The sequence below is a fragment of the Bubalus bubalis genome, chromosome 3 (assembly GCF_019923935.1).
Source record: "Bubalus bubalis isolate 160015118507 breed Murrah chromosome 3, NDDB_SH_1, whole genome shotgun sequence".
Classification (NCBI taxonomy): domain Eukaryota; kingdom Metazoa; phylum Chordata; class Mammalia; order Artiodactyla; family Bovidae; genus Bubalus; species Bubalus bubalis.
This window is the reverse complement of record NC_059159.1, coordinates 110,023,361-110,036,854: the sequence shown is the minus strand read 5'-3', so window position 1 is coordinate 110,036,854 and position 13,494 is coordinate 110,023,361. Positions and strand designations below refer to the sequence as shown.

At 39.6% G+C, this 13,494-nt stretch overlaps 1 protein-coding gene across 1 annotated transcript in view; it reads left to right on the top strand.

Moving 5' to 3' along the window:
• The window catches only part of CEMIP2 (cell migration inducing hyaluronidase 2), an 81,393-nt gene extending 68,660 nt beyond the window's left edge, over positions 1 to 12,733 (top strand). Inside the window, exons 20-24 of the mRNA XM_044939950.2 lie at positions 257 to 476; positions 4,866 to 4,964; positions 8,305 to 8,459; positions 10,286 to 10,389; positions 10,729 to 12,733. Coding sequence (XP_044795885.2) covers positions 257 to 476; positions 4,866 to 4,964; positions 8,305 to 8,331 — 346 coding nt within the window. The 3' untranslated portion in view covers positions 8,332 to 8,459; positions 10,286 to 10,389; positions 10,729 to 12,733. The remainder of the gene's footprint in view (positions 1 to 256; positions 477 to 4,865; positions 4,965 to 8,304; positions 8,460 to 10,285; positions 10,390 to 10,728) is intronic.
• The last annotated feature ends 761 nt before the right edge of the window (positions 12,734 to 13,494 follow it).

Here is a 13,494-nt window from a genome sequence, read left to right as displayed (position 1 = left end):
ACCAGAAATTTACTTTGATACTGTCCATAATGACGGATTCAGATTTTCATGATATTTTCTGAAGTGGAATTGTGTTTGACTTAGAACCCTATGAGGACAGAAAGGAAAAAGAAGCAACTTTATTAGTTTTATAAGTTATTTTCCTTTTGAGAAAAAAATTACTTTATTGGAGGAATATCCCCACTGGCCATGAGTTAATTTGAAAGTTTTTGAAAGTCAAAATCTAATACCCTTTGGACTGGTCTGTTTTGTGCAGGTTGCTGTTTCTGTATCTTAAAGCCAAAAGCCACAGGGATGGTCACAGTTACTGTTCATCTCAGGGATGCGAAAGAGTCAAGATCCAGGCAGCAACAGACTCAAAAGACATCAGTAACTGCATGGCCAAAGCGTATCCCCGCTATTACAGAAAGCCATCAGCCCTCAAGTCGATGCCGTCCATGCTCAAAGGACTTTGTCAAGGCTGTGGAACCCGTCAGGTAAAACAAGGAATAAAAGTGGGCTTTGGTCCAAGAGAAAAAGTCAAAAGGTTCTGTGCAGTCAGCATATTTTTTTCCCCCCTGAAACATCTGTCCTGCCCATTTATTTTATTTTTTAAATTTATTTTTAATTGGAGGATAATTGTTTTACAATATTGTGTTGGTTTCTGCCATACATCAGTGTGAATCAGCCATAGGTATACACATGTCCCCTTCCTCCTGAACCTCCCTCCCACCTTTCACCCCATCTCACCCCCTAGGTTGTCACAGAGCACCTGATTTGAGCTACCTACATCATATAGCAAATTCCCACTGGCTATCTATTTTACGTATGGTAATTTATGTTGCCATCCTACTGTCGATTTGTCCTCCTTCCCCCACAGTGTCCACAAATCTGTTTTCTATGTCTGCATCTCCGTTGTTGCTCTGCAGATGGATTCATCAATACCATCTTTCCAGGTTCCATATATATGCATTAATATACAACATTTGTTTTTCTCTTTCTGACTTCATTCTGTATAATAGGCTGTAGGTTCATCCACCTCATTAGAACTGACTCAAATGCATTCCTTTTTATGACTAAAATTCCATTGTATATATGTACCACAGCTTCTTTATCCATTCATGTCGATGGACATCTAGGTTGCTTCCATGTCCTAGTTACTGTAAATAGTGCTGCAATGAACATTGTGAAAAAGAACGTGTGTCTTTTTCAGTTATGGTTTCCTCAGGGTATATGCCCAGTAGTGGAATTGTTGGGTCATGTGGTAGTTTTATTTCTAGTTTTTTAAGGAACCTGCATACTGTTCTCCATAGGGGCTGTATCAGTTTACATTCTCACCAGCAGTGAAAGTGCCAGGGCTTCCTTTGTGGCTCAGATGTTAAAGCATCCGCCTGCAATGCAGGAGACCTTGGTTCGATCTCTAGATTGGGAAGATCCCCTGGAGAAGGGCATGGCAACCCACTCCAGAATTCTTGCCTGGGGAATCCCCATGGACAGAGAAGCCTAGCGGACTACAGTCCATGGGGTTGCAAAGGGTAGGACACAACTGAGTAGCTAAGCACAGCACAACAATTCAAGACTATTCCCTTTTCTCCACACCCTCTCCAGCATTTATTGTTTGTAAAATCATAAATTTTTTGATGATGTTTGCTGCCAGTTTATAAATATTGAATGGTTTCTCCTGAATTTTGGCTCACTCTAGAATTTAATGATCATAAGAAGCAAACCAGTCCAAATTTATAATAAAATCAGTCAAAATGTATTTACACATCAGTTTGCCCTGGGTCATTGTGGATTTATTGGTTGTCATCTTTTCTTTCTCAGCTGTGATTCCAGTACATTATCACTATTATGTATACATGTCAGTGATGTGGAAGTATCTGTTTTCTTGGCAGTGTGAAATTTATCTTCAGAAAAGGCACTCATGGAAATTGTTTCCTTTAAGATGAAAAACTATTAATTTGAAGCATATGCTATTATGTTTACCTATAATTAAAAGTACAAACTGACTTTGGCTAGAAGTGAAGTGCTTCCTGTGACATAGTCTTAATGAGACAGTCTTCTAGATCTTGAGAAAACTTAGCAGTGAAAGTAAATCCAAAGTATGAGCTAAAATCAGGCATGGGAAACCCCATAGGAAGTCACATTGATTCCAGGAGAAAAAGAAGTACAGAATCAATATTGCCCTAATTAATATTTAACCTATATATAAACAAATATGGGTCAAGAGGAATGGTTCTCAACTTGTGGTCCCCAGACCAGCAGCATCAGCATCACCTGGGAACTTGTGAAAAATTCGAACTCTTGGGTCCCACCCAGTTCTACCCAGTCAGAAACTTCAGGAGTGGGGCTTATGGTCTTTGCTTTAACAGGCCCTGCAGGTGATTCTGATAAATGTTCACATTTTAGTTTCCTGGGCCTGGAGGAGTTTTAAAAAAAGTTCTTACTGCCACAGAAATACATACTGTAATCAGTTCAGTTCAGTTCAGTCGTGTCCGACTCTTTGCGACCCCATGAATTGCAGCACGCCAGGCCTCCCTGTCCATCACCAACTCCCGGAGTTCACCCAGACTCATGTCCATCGAGTCGGTGATGCCATCCAGCCATCTCATCCTCTGTCAGTCCCCTTCTCCTCCTGCCCCCAATCCCTCCCAGCATCAGAGTCTTTTCCAATGAGTCAACTCTTTGCATGAGGTGGCCAAAGTATTGGAGTTTCAGCTTTAGCATCAGTCCTTCCAAAGAACATCCAGGACTGATCTCTTTTAATAAGAGGGAGAAAACCTCTAAATATTTCTTTTATTTCTTATTTCTAATTTTTCTTGTTTCTGTCTGTTGGTGGCAGTAAGAACAGGGAAAGGAAGGGGGATTTATGCTTCCTGTTGTGATATAGGATGATTATTTTTCTGATGATAACTCACTATCACGGTCTTGGTCTCTAATACTCTTGAGCCACCTCTATACTCCAGTTCAACTAAACTAACCAACAGACCAAAAAATAAACCGGGTACATAAATAAGCTTATATGAATCCTTGCCTGTCCTGTGTAATGTTTTGACTGTTAAAGTGAAATTGTCAGATAATCTTTGTGGAGAAGTAAATTTTCCAGCCTAATTCTCAAATTGAATTTGTTAAGAAAGTCCTTCATTACTGAGAAGACTTCAAATAATTTATACTTCTTATAAGAAATACTAGAATTTGTAAAGATAATTTAATCATCTTCGAAACTATTCTAGGCCTATCTTGTTAAATGGTTCCATGCATTGATGTTTAACATTCTTTATTTCGGGGCTTAAAACATTGATCAGAATTCATTTCTTAAAAATGTATTGACTACTGACCTGGCAGTTGAGAAGTATTTGAAGTGTCTATGGACACCACTTTTACTTGGAAATTTGAGGAGAATTTTTGTTTTAATGTCAAAAACACATGTAAATTAGAGATAAGTAGGAAAATTCACAAGAATTTTTGACTTCAGACCTGAGACTTCAAACAAATGTTCAGCTTCTGGATGTTTAACATAATGATTATCTGCTCTTGCCATGATTATTTATTCTTGTTGGCATTGATTTATAAGAATATACATATATGTATTTTTTTTTTTTTTTTTGACCATACCACATGGCTTGTGGGATCTTAGTTCCCTGACCAGGAATTGAACTCAGTCTGAGGTAGTAAAAGTGCTAAGTCCTAACCACTAGACTACCAGGAAATTCCTTGGTACATATACTTTCAAGTGTTAAATTGTGTGAAGAGTTGAGTGCTTTTAATTCAGAAGATAGCCTTTAGGGAGGAGGTAGATGGTGGGATTTGGAGGCTGGAAGTGGTTTGAAGTAGAAGGGAAAATGGAAGGGCGTTCTTGGGGAAGGAACAGCATCTGAAAAGGCAAGTGGCAGAAGAGTGGAAAACTGAGGGAACTGCCCTGCATGTTGAATGTGGATAGACTAGAGGGAAATAGAATAGAATAGTGGCTCTATTTGTGGAACATTTTGCAGGTCAGGTAGAGGAATTTAAATAAAATTGGTGATGTACAAGGCCCCTAAAAGTTTTTAAACAGAGTAATCCTTGTCATCTATACTTCTTTCCTCAATCCTGGAATGACTGAATCACAGTTGAGGATAACTGGTCTGAAAAGAGCCTTCAAAAAGATTTGTAACTTTTTTGCATGAAATGTTTACAAAGATTTAGATATAGAGCATATTTATATAGTCATTTAGAGAGCTGATCTTATTAACAAGATTGCAATGACTTGAAACTGGGATTGCTCTAGAAAATGAGTAACATACCATTCATGTATGGATGTGAGAGTTGGACTGTGAAGAAAGCTGAGCACCGAAGAATTGATGCTTTTGAACTGTGGTGTTGGAGAAGACTCTTGAGAGTCCCTTGGCCTGCAAGGAGATCCAACCAGTCCATTCTGAAGGAGATCAGCCCTGGGATTTTTTTGGAAGGAATGATGCTAAAGCTGAAACTCCAGTACTTTGGCTACCTCATGTGAAGAGTTGACTCTTTGGAAAAGACTCGGATGCTGGGAGGGATTGGGGCAGGAGGAGAGGGGACGACAGAGGATGAGAGGGCTGGATGGCATCACTGACTCGATGGACGTGAGTCTGAGTGAACTCCGGGAGTTGGTGATGGACAGGGAGGCCTGGTGTGCTGCGATTCATGGGGTCGCAAAAAGTTGGACACGACTGAGTGACTGAACTGAATTGAACCATTCTCCTATTAAAGCTTATATCAAAAAATAAAATTCCAGGTCATGAAATACATACAGAAAGTTCAGAGGAAAAAAAACAAAAAAACCGTTCACTGGCTTTGATATAGTTGAGTTTATTCTGAAGGATCTTTTTGGAAGGTTAACATAGATATGGAACCTCTTCCCCATGTAGGCGGTGTTTACAAGTGATCCTCATATAAGCTACCTCCCTGTGCAATTCCGGTCACCCAGTCAAGCCGAGATTCAGCGTGGAGATGCGTCTGTTATTTCTGTGAGTACCATCTGCTGTGTGCACTGCCTCAGCTTCTCACTTTTTCATTCTATCCTGGTAACATGAATTATCTCTGACAACATTCACGTGTTTCTAATCACATTTTTATTGTTGGTAGTGAGCTATACAACAGAGGTATAAATGCTCCTAAACATATGTATTTTTAAAGAAATGAAATTTATTAAATTTTTTTTCTCAGTTAAGTTTATTGATTACTTTTAGGCAAATGTTAAAATTATTCAGGTGACCCAGATTCCTTTTCTATAGGAGAAAAGGTATTTTTGGTTTAAAAAATTGTCATTGGTAATCAATATGTAGAAAATTGTTTTTAACCTCAGTTTTTGAAACTTAAAGAAGCTTCCCAGTTATTTGTTTAAAATATGGAAGGTGAAGATTTTAAAATCTCCTCAGCCTCTTATTTTGAGATTGCTTGGCTCCCAGTTTTTCAGATAAGGAAGGTGACAATGCAAAGTGTTAACTGTCTTTAAGTAGGTTAATGGAAGTATAAGTGTTAGCCTGAGTGTCAATATTGGAATTTGGCCTAAAAGCCAAGTTTGCCAGCAAGGTTAATCAGCTGTAGGAGTGAAAGTGAAAGTCACTTAGTCGTGTCCGACTCTTCGCGACCCCATGGACTATACAGTCCATGGAATTCTCCAGGCCAGAATGCTGGAGTGGGTAGCCATTCCCTTCTCCAGGGCATCTTCTGAACCTAGGGATCAAACCCAGGTCTCTCGCATTGCAGGTGGATTCTTCAGCAGCTGAGCCACCAGGGAAGGCCAAGAATACTGGACTGGGTAGCCTATCCCTTCTCCAGCAGATCTTTGGAACCCAGGAATTGAAACGGGGTCTCCTTCATTGCAGGCGGATTCTTTACCAACTTAGCTCTCAGGGAAGCCCGCTTTAGGCATGTAGCCTGTCCCAAACTGAGTTGACCAGAGTGCATCTGTATAAAGGGCTCTTTGGGTAGGAGGTATCTAGCCAACTGATACCCAGCCAGTGCCTGGGCTTAGTCTCATGTGGTCTCTTTGGGAGCTTTTTTTTTTTTTTTTTTTTAAGTGGTGGACAACACATTTACAAATTCACATATATGTGAAAACTTAAATCTTTTTTTTTTCCTCTCTCAATCTCTTTTATTATGTTAAAGTACACATAACATAAAATTCACCATCCTAACTATTTTTAAGTATATAGTTCAGTGGTATGAAATACATTCATAATATTGTGTGGCCATCACCATTATCCACTGCCAGAACTTAACTCTAAATTAAGAACTTTTTAATAATTTTGAATTAAAAATACCCCTACTTAAGATGAGGAGGGTGAAACGCAGAGTTATTAATCATCAGGCATAAAAGTTTCACTTGAGTAAAATACTACATAAACTCTCAAAATCTGTTTTACAGCATTTTCCCTGTAATCAGTAATAATATATTGTCTACTTAAAATATTTAAGAGGATGGATTTCATGTTAGTGTTCTTACCACAATTAGAAAGAAAGGAGGGAAGGAAGGAAAAGAAAGAAAGATCCCTACTTAAATATAACTCCAAGGTTTCTCACATATATATACCTATTGCTCTATGTTAGCATGTCTTCATTTTGTAGTATGTTCATGATGGAGGAGCCTAGTGGGCTGCAGTCCATGGGGTCGCTAAGAGTCGGGCACGACTGAGCGACTTCACTTTCATTTTTCACTTTCATGCATTGGAGAAGGAAATGGCAACCCACTCCAGTGTTCTTGCCTGGAGAATCCCAGGGACAGCAGAGCCTGGTGGGCTGCCCTCTATGGGGTCGCACAGAGTTGGACACGACTGAAGTGACTTAGCGGCAGCAGCATGATGTAGGAAGTTTGTTAGCTCAACATCTCAATAAAGTCAGCAGTGTGAGGAACCCATCCCAGCCTCCTTATGTGGAATCTGGTGGGTGTCAGTTGCAAAGGGATGGAGCTGGGTGCTGAGTCTCTGCTCTACTAGCTTACTAGGTAATTAAACAAGATAAGGTATTGCCCAGACAATCTCAGGTAGGGCATTCCTCTGGGTGTGCAGACATTGTTTGACTCCATTGCTGGAGGGACCGTAAAAGAGGTCACAGAGGACTGTGTTTTGTCATGTTTACCTCCACTACTTTTCACATGTATTACCTGAAAAGTCTTTGCTGGACGTGGCCTTGCTTTAGTTTTTATGGAAAATTTTGTGTTTCTTTTAAGCAGCAGGTTTTTGGAGGTAATTTTCAATCGGACAGTTTGAGTGTGTTAAAGATCATGATTTTTTTTTTTTTAATCAAATGTGTCTCAGTTTTAAGTATTCAGATTTTAAAAAATGGGTCACTTTCAGTCTTTCTAAATATAGAATGGCACTATATATTAAGCACTTCTAGAATTATTCTCTGGACTAGAGCAGTTTAAATACAGGCAAATAGCCATTTTGAATTCCTGTGAGATCATTAGTGATTAGAAATACAATTTAAGTATAACTTCTCCAAGTGAGGACAGGTGTAATGAAGAGAGCATCTCTCCTTTGTTAACTTTTAACATAGTTTATAATTTTACACATTTTAAAGAGAATCAGTGCCTATGGCTTAGTGTTAAATCATTTTTCAGTCAAGATTTTTTTCTTTCCTTTTTTGGTTGAGGAATTTATGAGATTTGGGTATATCTGGAATTCCTTTTTCTTGAAAATGTCTCGAGCCATTAATTTAAAGAGAACGACTGGAACTTTCAGTTCACAGTAATTGTTTGAACAAGATATCACTATCCGTGGCTTAAATCCTGGTAAAATTTCCTGTTTTCCATTTTGATTTTAAAGGAGACCTATGTATGGAACAATGCAGATGAAACTATCTGCCTCCTCTGATGTTTCAAACCTAAACTCTGACGGGGCAGGAGTTTATGTGGGTTAAGGAAGTCTATCTCTCTACTTACCTACCTATATGACTAGATACCTATTGTATACAGTTATATATTTTTTTCCTGAACCAATGTGACAACATCTGAGCTTCAGTTATAGAGGCCGTCACCTGATCACTGAGTTGGAAACTGACCCCAGTGAGAGAGTATGTATATAAGAATGAAAGCCCTGAACCTGCAGAGTCACCCTACTCAGCTGAGTGTAGGCTGCCATGTCTTGCTTAGAGCATCTTATCCAATCAGTAAAGACCAGTCAAGGTAAAAGCCTATGAAAAACACAGACTCAATTTCAAATGTTGGCAGAGGAAGAGCGATGGAACATGCAGTTTGAATTTTGGAATTATTATTTTTGATTCTTGGGTTTAGAAGACAGAGGGAAAGGGGCTGGAAAGATACTGAAATGGTGATGACAGCAGAGGACGATCTTGTGTTCTCAGATCAACGGCACCGACTATCCCTTCTGAAGTGCGGGCGTCCTCCTCCTGATTGTGGATGCCTGCAGTGTTCCCTTCCGGTTGACAGAAAAAAAGATTTTCTCTTTCACTGATGTCAGTCGCATGGAAGAATACTTAAAAACAAGCATCCCTCCAAGGTAGGTGAAGCTTGCCCTGTATAAGGGATAAGATACCTTAAGGATGACACCTGGCTAACTCTGAGTTTTGGCTTGTCTACTTCTTCTTTACTCTGGGTATTTAGGATTTTTGAAGGATGAATACTCATTCCTTTCCCAGTTTCAGGTTGATGCCTGTGTGATCTAAGTTGCTTATTGATAAGTGAGGACTTGGATGTTAGAAGAGTTTGCAAATGATGGGAAGGTTCTTGGAAGGAGGAAAAGCTCAACATTTTGGATCGTTCCTATCCCACTTCTTAGTATTAAGCTGATCTACATTGTACCCAACTCTCTCAGAAGGCTCAGTATCATTTTAAAACAATTTTATTGAGTTTTGCCTTTGTAACAGTCTATCCTGCTGATGAACCCTTGGACAGCATTGTGCTATGACTCTGGTATAGGAAGTTGCCACCTGGGTCACTTGGAATTGACTGGAAAGGACTAAATTGATTTTTTAAGTAGATGAGTGTGTGATCTCTTTTTTAAGAGCCCTTAGAGTCGGGCACGACTGAACGACTTCACTTTCACTTTTCACTTTCATGCACTGGAGAAGGAAATGACAACCCACTCCAGTATTCTTAGTGTCTGAACAAAGGTGCACCTTGCTGTATTTGTGTTAGGCAGACCCTGACTGGAGGCAAGAAGATAAATTCAGTCCCCTTTCTGCCCCCTTTGCTTTGCTGCGGACATTGGTTTACACACAGGCTTTCATTTAATGAAGGCCCAAAGGGAGGAACATAGGCTTCCCAGGGAGCAGAGTCCTATGTAGCTTTTGAATCATCATCAACTGATCTGGTCACTTACACTCCTTAAACTTTAAAGAACCAGATCTCAACAAGTCCCATAAAGTCATTATATTCTTTGAGTGTAACATTCTTTGTGTACATATAGCTCTATCTTCTGGTTTAATACATTTGTAGGTATTTACTTTGCAAGGCCTCAATTTTCTTTATGTATCTAAAGATTTTGTTCCCTAATGTTGGAAAATTAACACAGTCAGTCACTTCACCTAAAACAATCTGGAACATAAAGCTCACCACAGATGTTTAGAGCAACACAATAGTCATGCAAGGCACCCAATATATTAAGAAAAGAAATGCTTTATTAAAGGATATACAATAAGAGTAAAAGGAGAGGCTCTCCCTGCTTCTGGATGGAAAAGTTAATACTGTAAAGATGTTCAGTTCAGTTAAGTCACTCAGTTGTGTCAGACTCTTTGTGACCCCATGAATTGCAGCACGCCAGGCCTTCCTGTCCATCACCAACTCCCGAATTTCACTCAAACTCATGTCCATCAAGTCAGTGATGCCATCCAGCCATCTGATCCTCTGTCGTCCCCTTCTCCTCCTGCCCCCAATCCCTCCCAGCATCAGAGTCTTTTCCAATGAGTCAACTCTTCGCGTGAGGTGGCCAAAGTATTGGAGTTTCAGCCTCAGGATCAGTCCTTCCAATGAACACCCAGACCTGATCTCCTTTAGAATGGACTGGTTGGATCTCCTTGCAGTCCAAGGGACTCTCAAGAGTCTTCTCCAACACCACAGTTCAAAAGCATCAATTCTTCGGTGCTCAGCTTTCTTCACAGTCCAACTCTCACTAGTTTTCCCTATATTTAGAGACCTCCTTGTAATAGAAACGTTAAGTTCTAGGCGTGGAATTGAAGTAGACCCTTGTAACAGCAAGGATGAAAAGGCATGTGGAGTGCTTTTTGTTTTTTGAGTTCTGCTTTTATCTAGTATATACTTCAGAAAGGTACTCAGTGAACACATGCTGAATTATTGAAACTTGCTCTGATTTTCTAACTTTTACAGGTCAGTTGTCCTGTTGAGCACAAGAGGACAGATAAAGCAGTTCAATATTTCGGATTCATTAGTACCTCTGGGATTAGCCAAGCCAGCCAATCTTTATAACAAAGGTTTGTATCTGTATTCTTCCATAAGAAGTTTTTAGGAGAGCAGCAAAATATACATTTTGATGGTGGAGTGTAGGTATCAGCCTGCTTTCATGAGCTTGTTAGGCTGGGGTGGGTATTATGAAGATAATTTCTAAATCAGGAGACAGTGTTAGAGGAAGTGTGTTGGGATGTAGTTTGTTATTTGGGGCAGGAGGTGGGTGGTAAGAGTTCATTCTCTGACGTAAGGAAGTATAGTTTTTTTGTTGTTTTTTGTTTTGCTCACCTCCACCTCACCTTTCACATTATCTTGCCTGAAACTAGTAGAGATACAAATTGAACTTTGTTTTTTTTCTTTTAAAGGGAGTACCATATTTTTGGGATTCAATGGAAACTTTAAACCATCCTGGACTAAGCTGTATACCAGCCCTGCTAGACAGGGCCTCGGGCTGCTTGAACAATTCATACCTTTGCAGCTGGATGAATATGGTTGTCACAGAGCTGACACTATCCGCCGAAGAGACCTGGAGCTGTTGAAGCAAACTTCAAAGGCACATTAGAGATTTAACTGTAACTTAAGTGCTGGGGGATAAAATGTGAACTAACTTATTTAATTTATGGCATTTTAAAATGACACTGTTAACCCAATGGAACCATTTTCCTGTTTGAGGCAGAAAGGGGAGAAAAGTAAGAGTTTAAAGTGATTGCTTGAATACCAGCTCATGCACCTTCTAGTTGTACAAAATGTTAAAGAATTTATATGTATTTGTTAGGCTGGTATATTTCAGAGATCAGTTCTCTTATCCCTCACGTCCCACTCCTGTGTTTTGTAGTGACCATAAGCAGTGCTTCACCTTTTGTACAAAATGGGATGTTGTGAGGGAAGGGGAGCTTCTGAGAGTCAGCCTGAGTCCTTGAGAGGACCAGCTCTTGTAGCACCTTGGATACTTGAAGTCTAATGTTCACTTGTGTCGTTGACTTTGGGTCAGCAGTTGACCTGGGTGGCTGGCATGTTCAGGAATGCCTTGGTCCCTGATTCCAGGCAGCCTTGGAGGATTTTGTATGATACTGAATGATGGAGTTTTAAGTGGCAACTCAGGCCCAGCTCATGCCCTTTTTTGCTTGGACATGTGCTATTTTTATTCATTTGTATATTGATTCCTTCTAAGGATTCAACTTTCAAACAGCAAGTATTATTGGGGAAAAAAAGGGCTTTTATGGGTTGGACATCCCTTTAATCTGTGACCATTGGGCAAAAATTGGACCCGCACCTTGGTCTGATGTTGGTGGGACCATTTTTGCAGCTTTAATCCTTAGCCTGTTTGACTGTATATTTGTATTTAAAATGCAAGAGCTGAGCTAAATATTTACATTTTTTAAAAAAAGAAGCAGGCCATTTTCCTGAACTATTAACTTGTGTCATTTCAACTTGCACAAAGGAAGTCTGTTCTTGGAGTACTCCTGCACCCGTGTGGATTTTTTTAAAAAAGCTTCTCTGCTCACCAACCTGGCAGGACAATTGCAAAAAACTTAATGATACCCCAAAATATTGTACTCAGGGAGAGGAAAAACAGGAGAACCTTTTAAGGGCCAGAATCAAGGAGAGAATATTCAGAAACAAACCTCTTTTTAGCCTTAGAGGAGTCCATCACTCTTAAGTAAATCGTTAGAGCCCAATGAAAAAAAGGCACTGTGATGCCCTATTTTTCTTCCTACTGGGTGTGTGCATCTCCTGCCAGTGAGGACTGCATGTGGCCAAAGGAGATTGGTGCCAAAGCCAGGATGTCACTACACCAAGAGGAAAGAGGTGTTGAAACACTTTTATCTTTTCCTAAACCCACAATGTATGAAGTGTAACGTGGGGATAGCCACAGCAAGGAATATGGTCAGGCTGACTTTGGCAATGAGTACAGACAAATTCACTCTTCTCTATCAAGAGCAACAGCTAACACCCTGTCCTTTTGTGCCCAAAAGAAACTGCAGAGCAGCTCTGTGACTATTTCCATTACTTTACAAAATATGCTACCTCAAAGCGCTACCGATAAACCTTTCTAACTGTAAGTACTCTTGTTAAAAGAGTACGTGTCTTAATCAAAGTTTAGGTTTTGGGGTGTTTTTTTTGTACATTGATGAATGAAATCTTACCTATTAAATATATTATTGGATCATGGTTCCTCAAGGTGATTAAAGTTTGTGTGTGTGTGTGTGTGTGTTTTTTAATGACAAATATCTTTTATGTGTGATTTTTAGAGTTTGGCTCTTTAAAGATTTGAAGAGGATATGTAAGTTCTAAAGCACTCAGTTTTTCTGATTTATATGCTAATGGTCAGGGCCCAATTTAAATAAAATAAAAATATGTGTGCATGTATTTTTTCATGTATTTGTGTGACTATCTAGCAAGCAATTTTTTTTTTTCATTCCATATCCCATCTGTAAAGAAGCTATGGGCAGAAATAATGAAGAAATTTTCATCCACTAGGTAGATTTTGTAAGACTAAGTAACTTCAGAAGGCCGGTGCAGAGGTTCTTAACTTTGGCTGCGCATTGGAGAAAGCTTGGGAGCTTTAAAACCTATGATGGCCTGGTCTGTTCCCTCCGCTCCAGCTCCTGCTTCACATTTAATTGGTGTGGGGTGCAGCCTGGCCATTGGAATTTTTTTAAAAGCTCTCTGGGTGATGCAAATAACATGTAGCCTGGATTAGGTATCACTGCACTAATATAATAGGCCCACTGTTTAACTTCAGTCTATAATTTTTTGTGTGATAAAAACAAAATTATAATTATCTATTTTTGTGATTCCTATATTGCTTATGGAACTCCCAGCCCTAAACAAAACATTTTGCTATTGTCTGAACTTTCAGATAGCATTTTTAGTCCTTAGTTGTCTCAAATTGTTAAATTGGTTATCAAAGCTGATATACACATTTCAGGCCATTGGGAGCTTGCAGTCTGTTTTATTTCTACTGGGAAAATGTGTTCAAAGGTGATTTATAAGTTCATAAGCATTTTCCATCAGGTGAGGCAGTTGGTTGAGTTCCAGAAATGTGGCCGTCCACGAATTGGCCAGCTGATGAGAAGCACAGGGCCTTCTCATATATCGACAGACTTGGGTTTTAAGTCTTTCCTGTG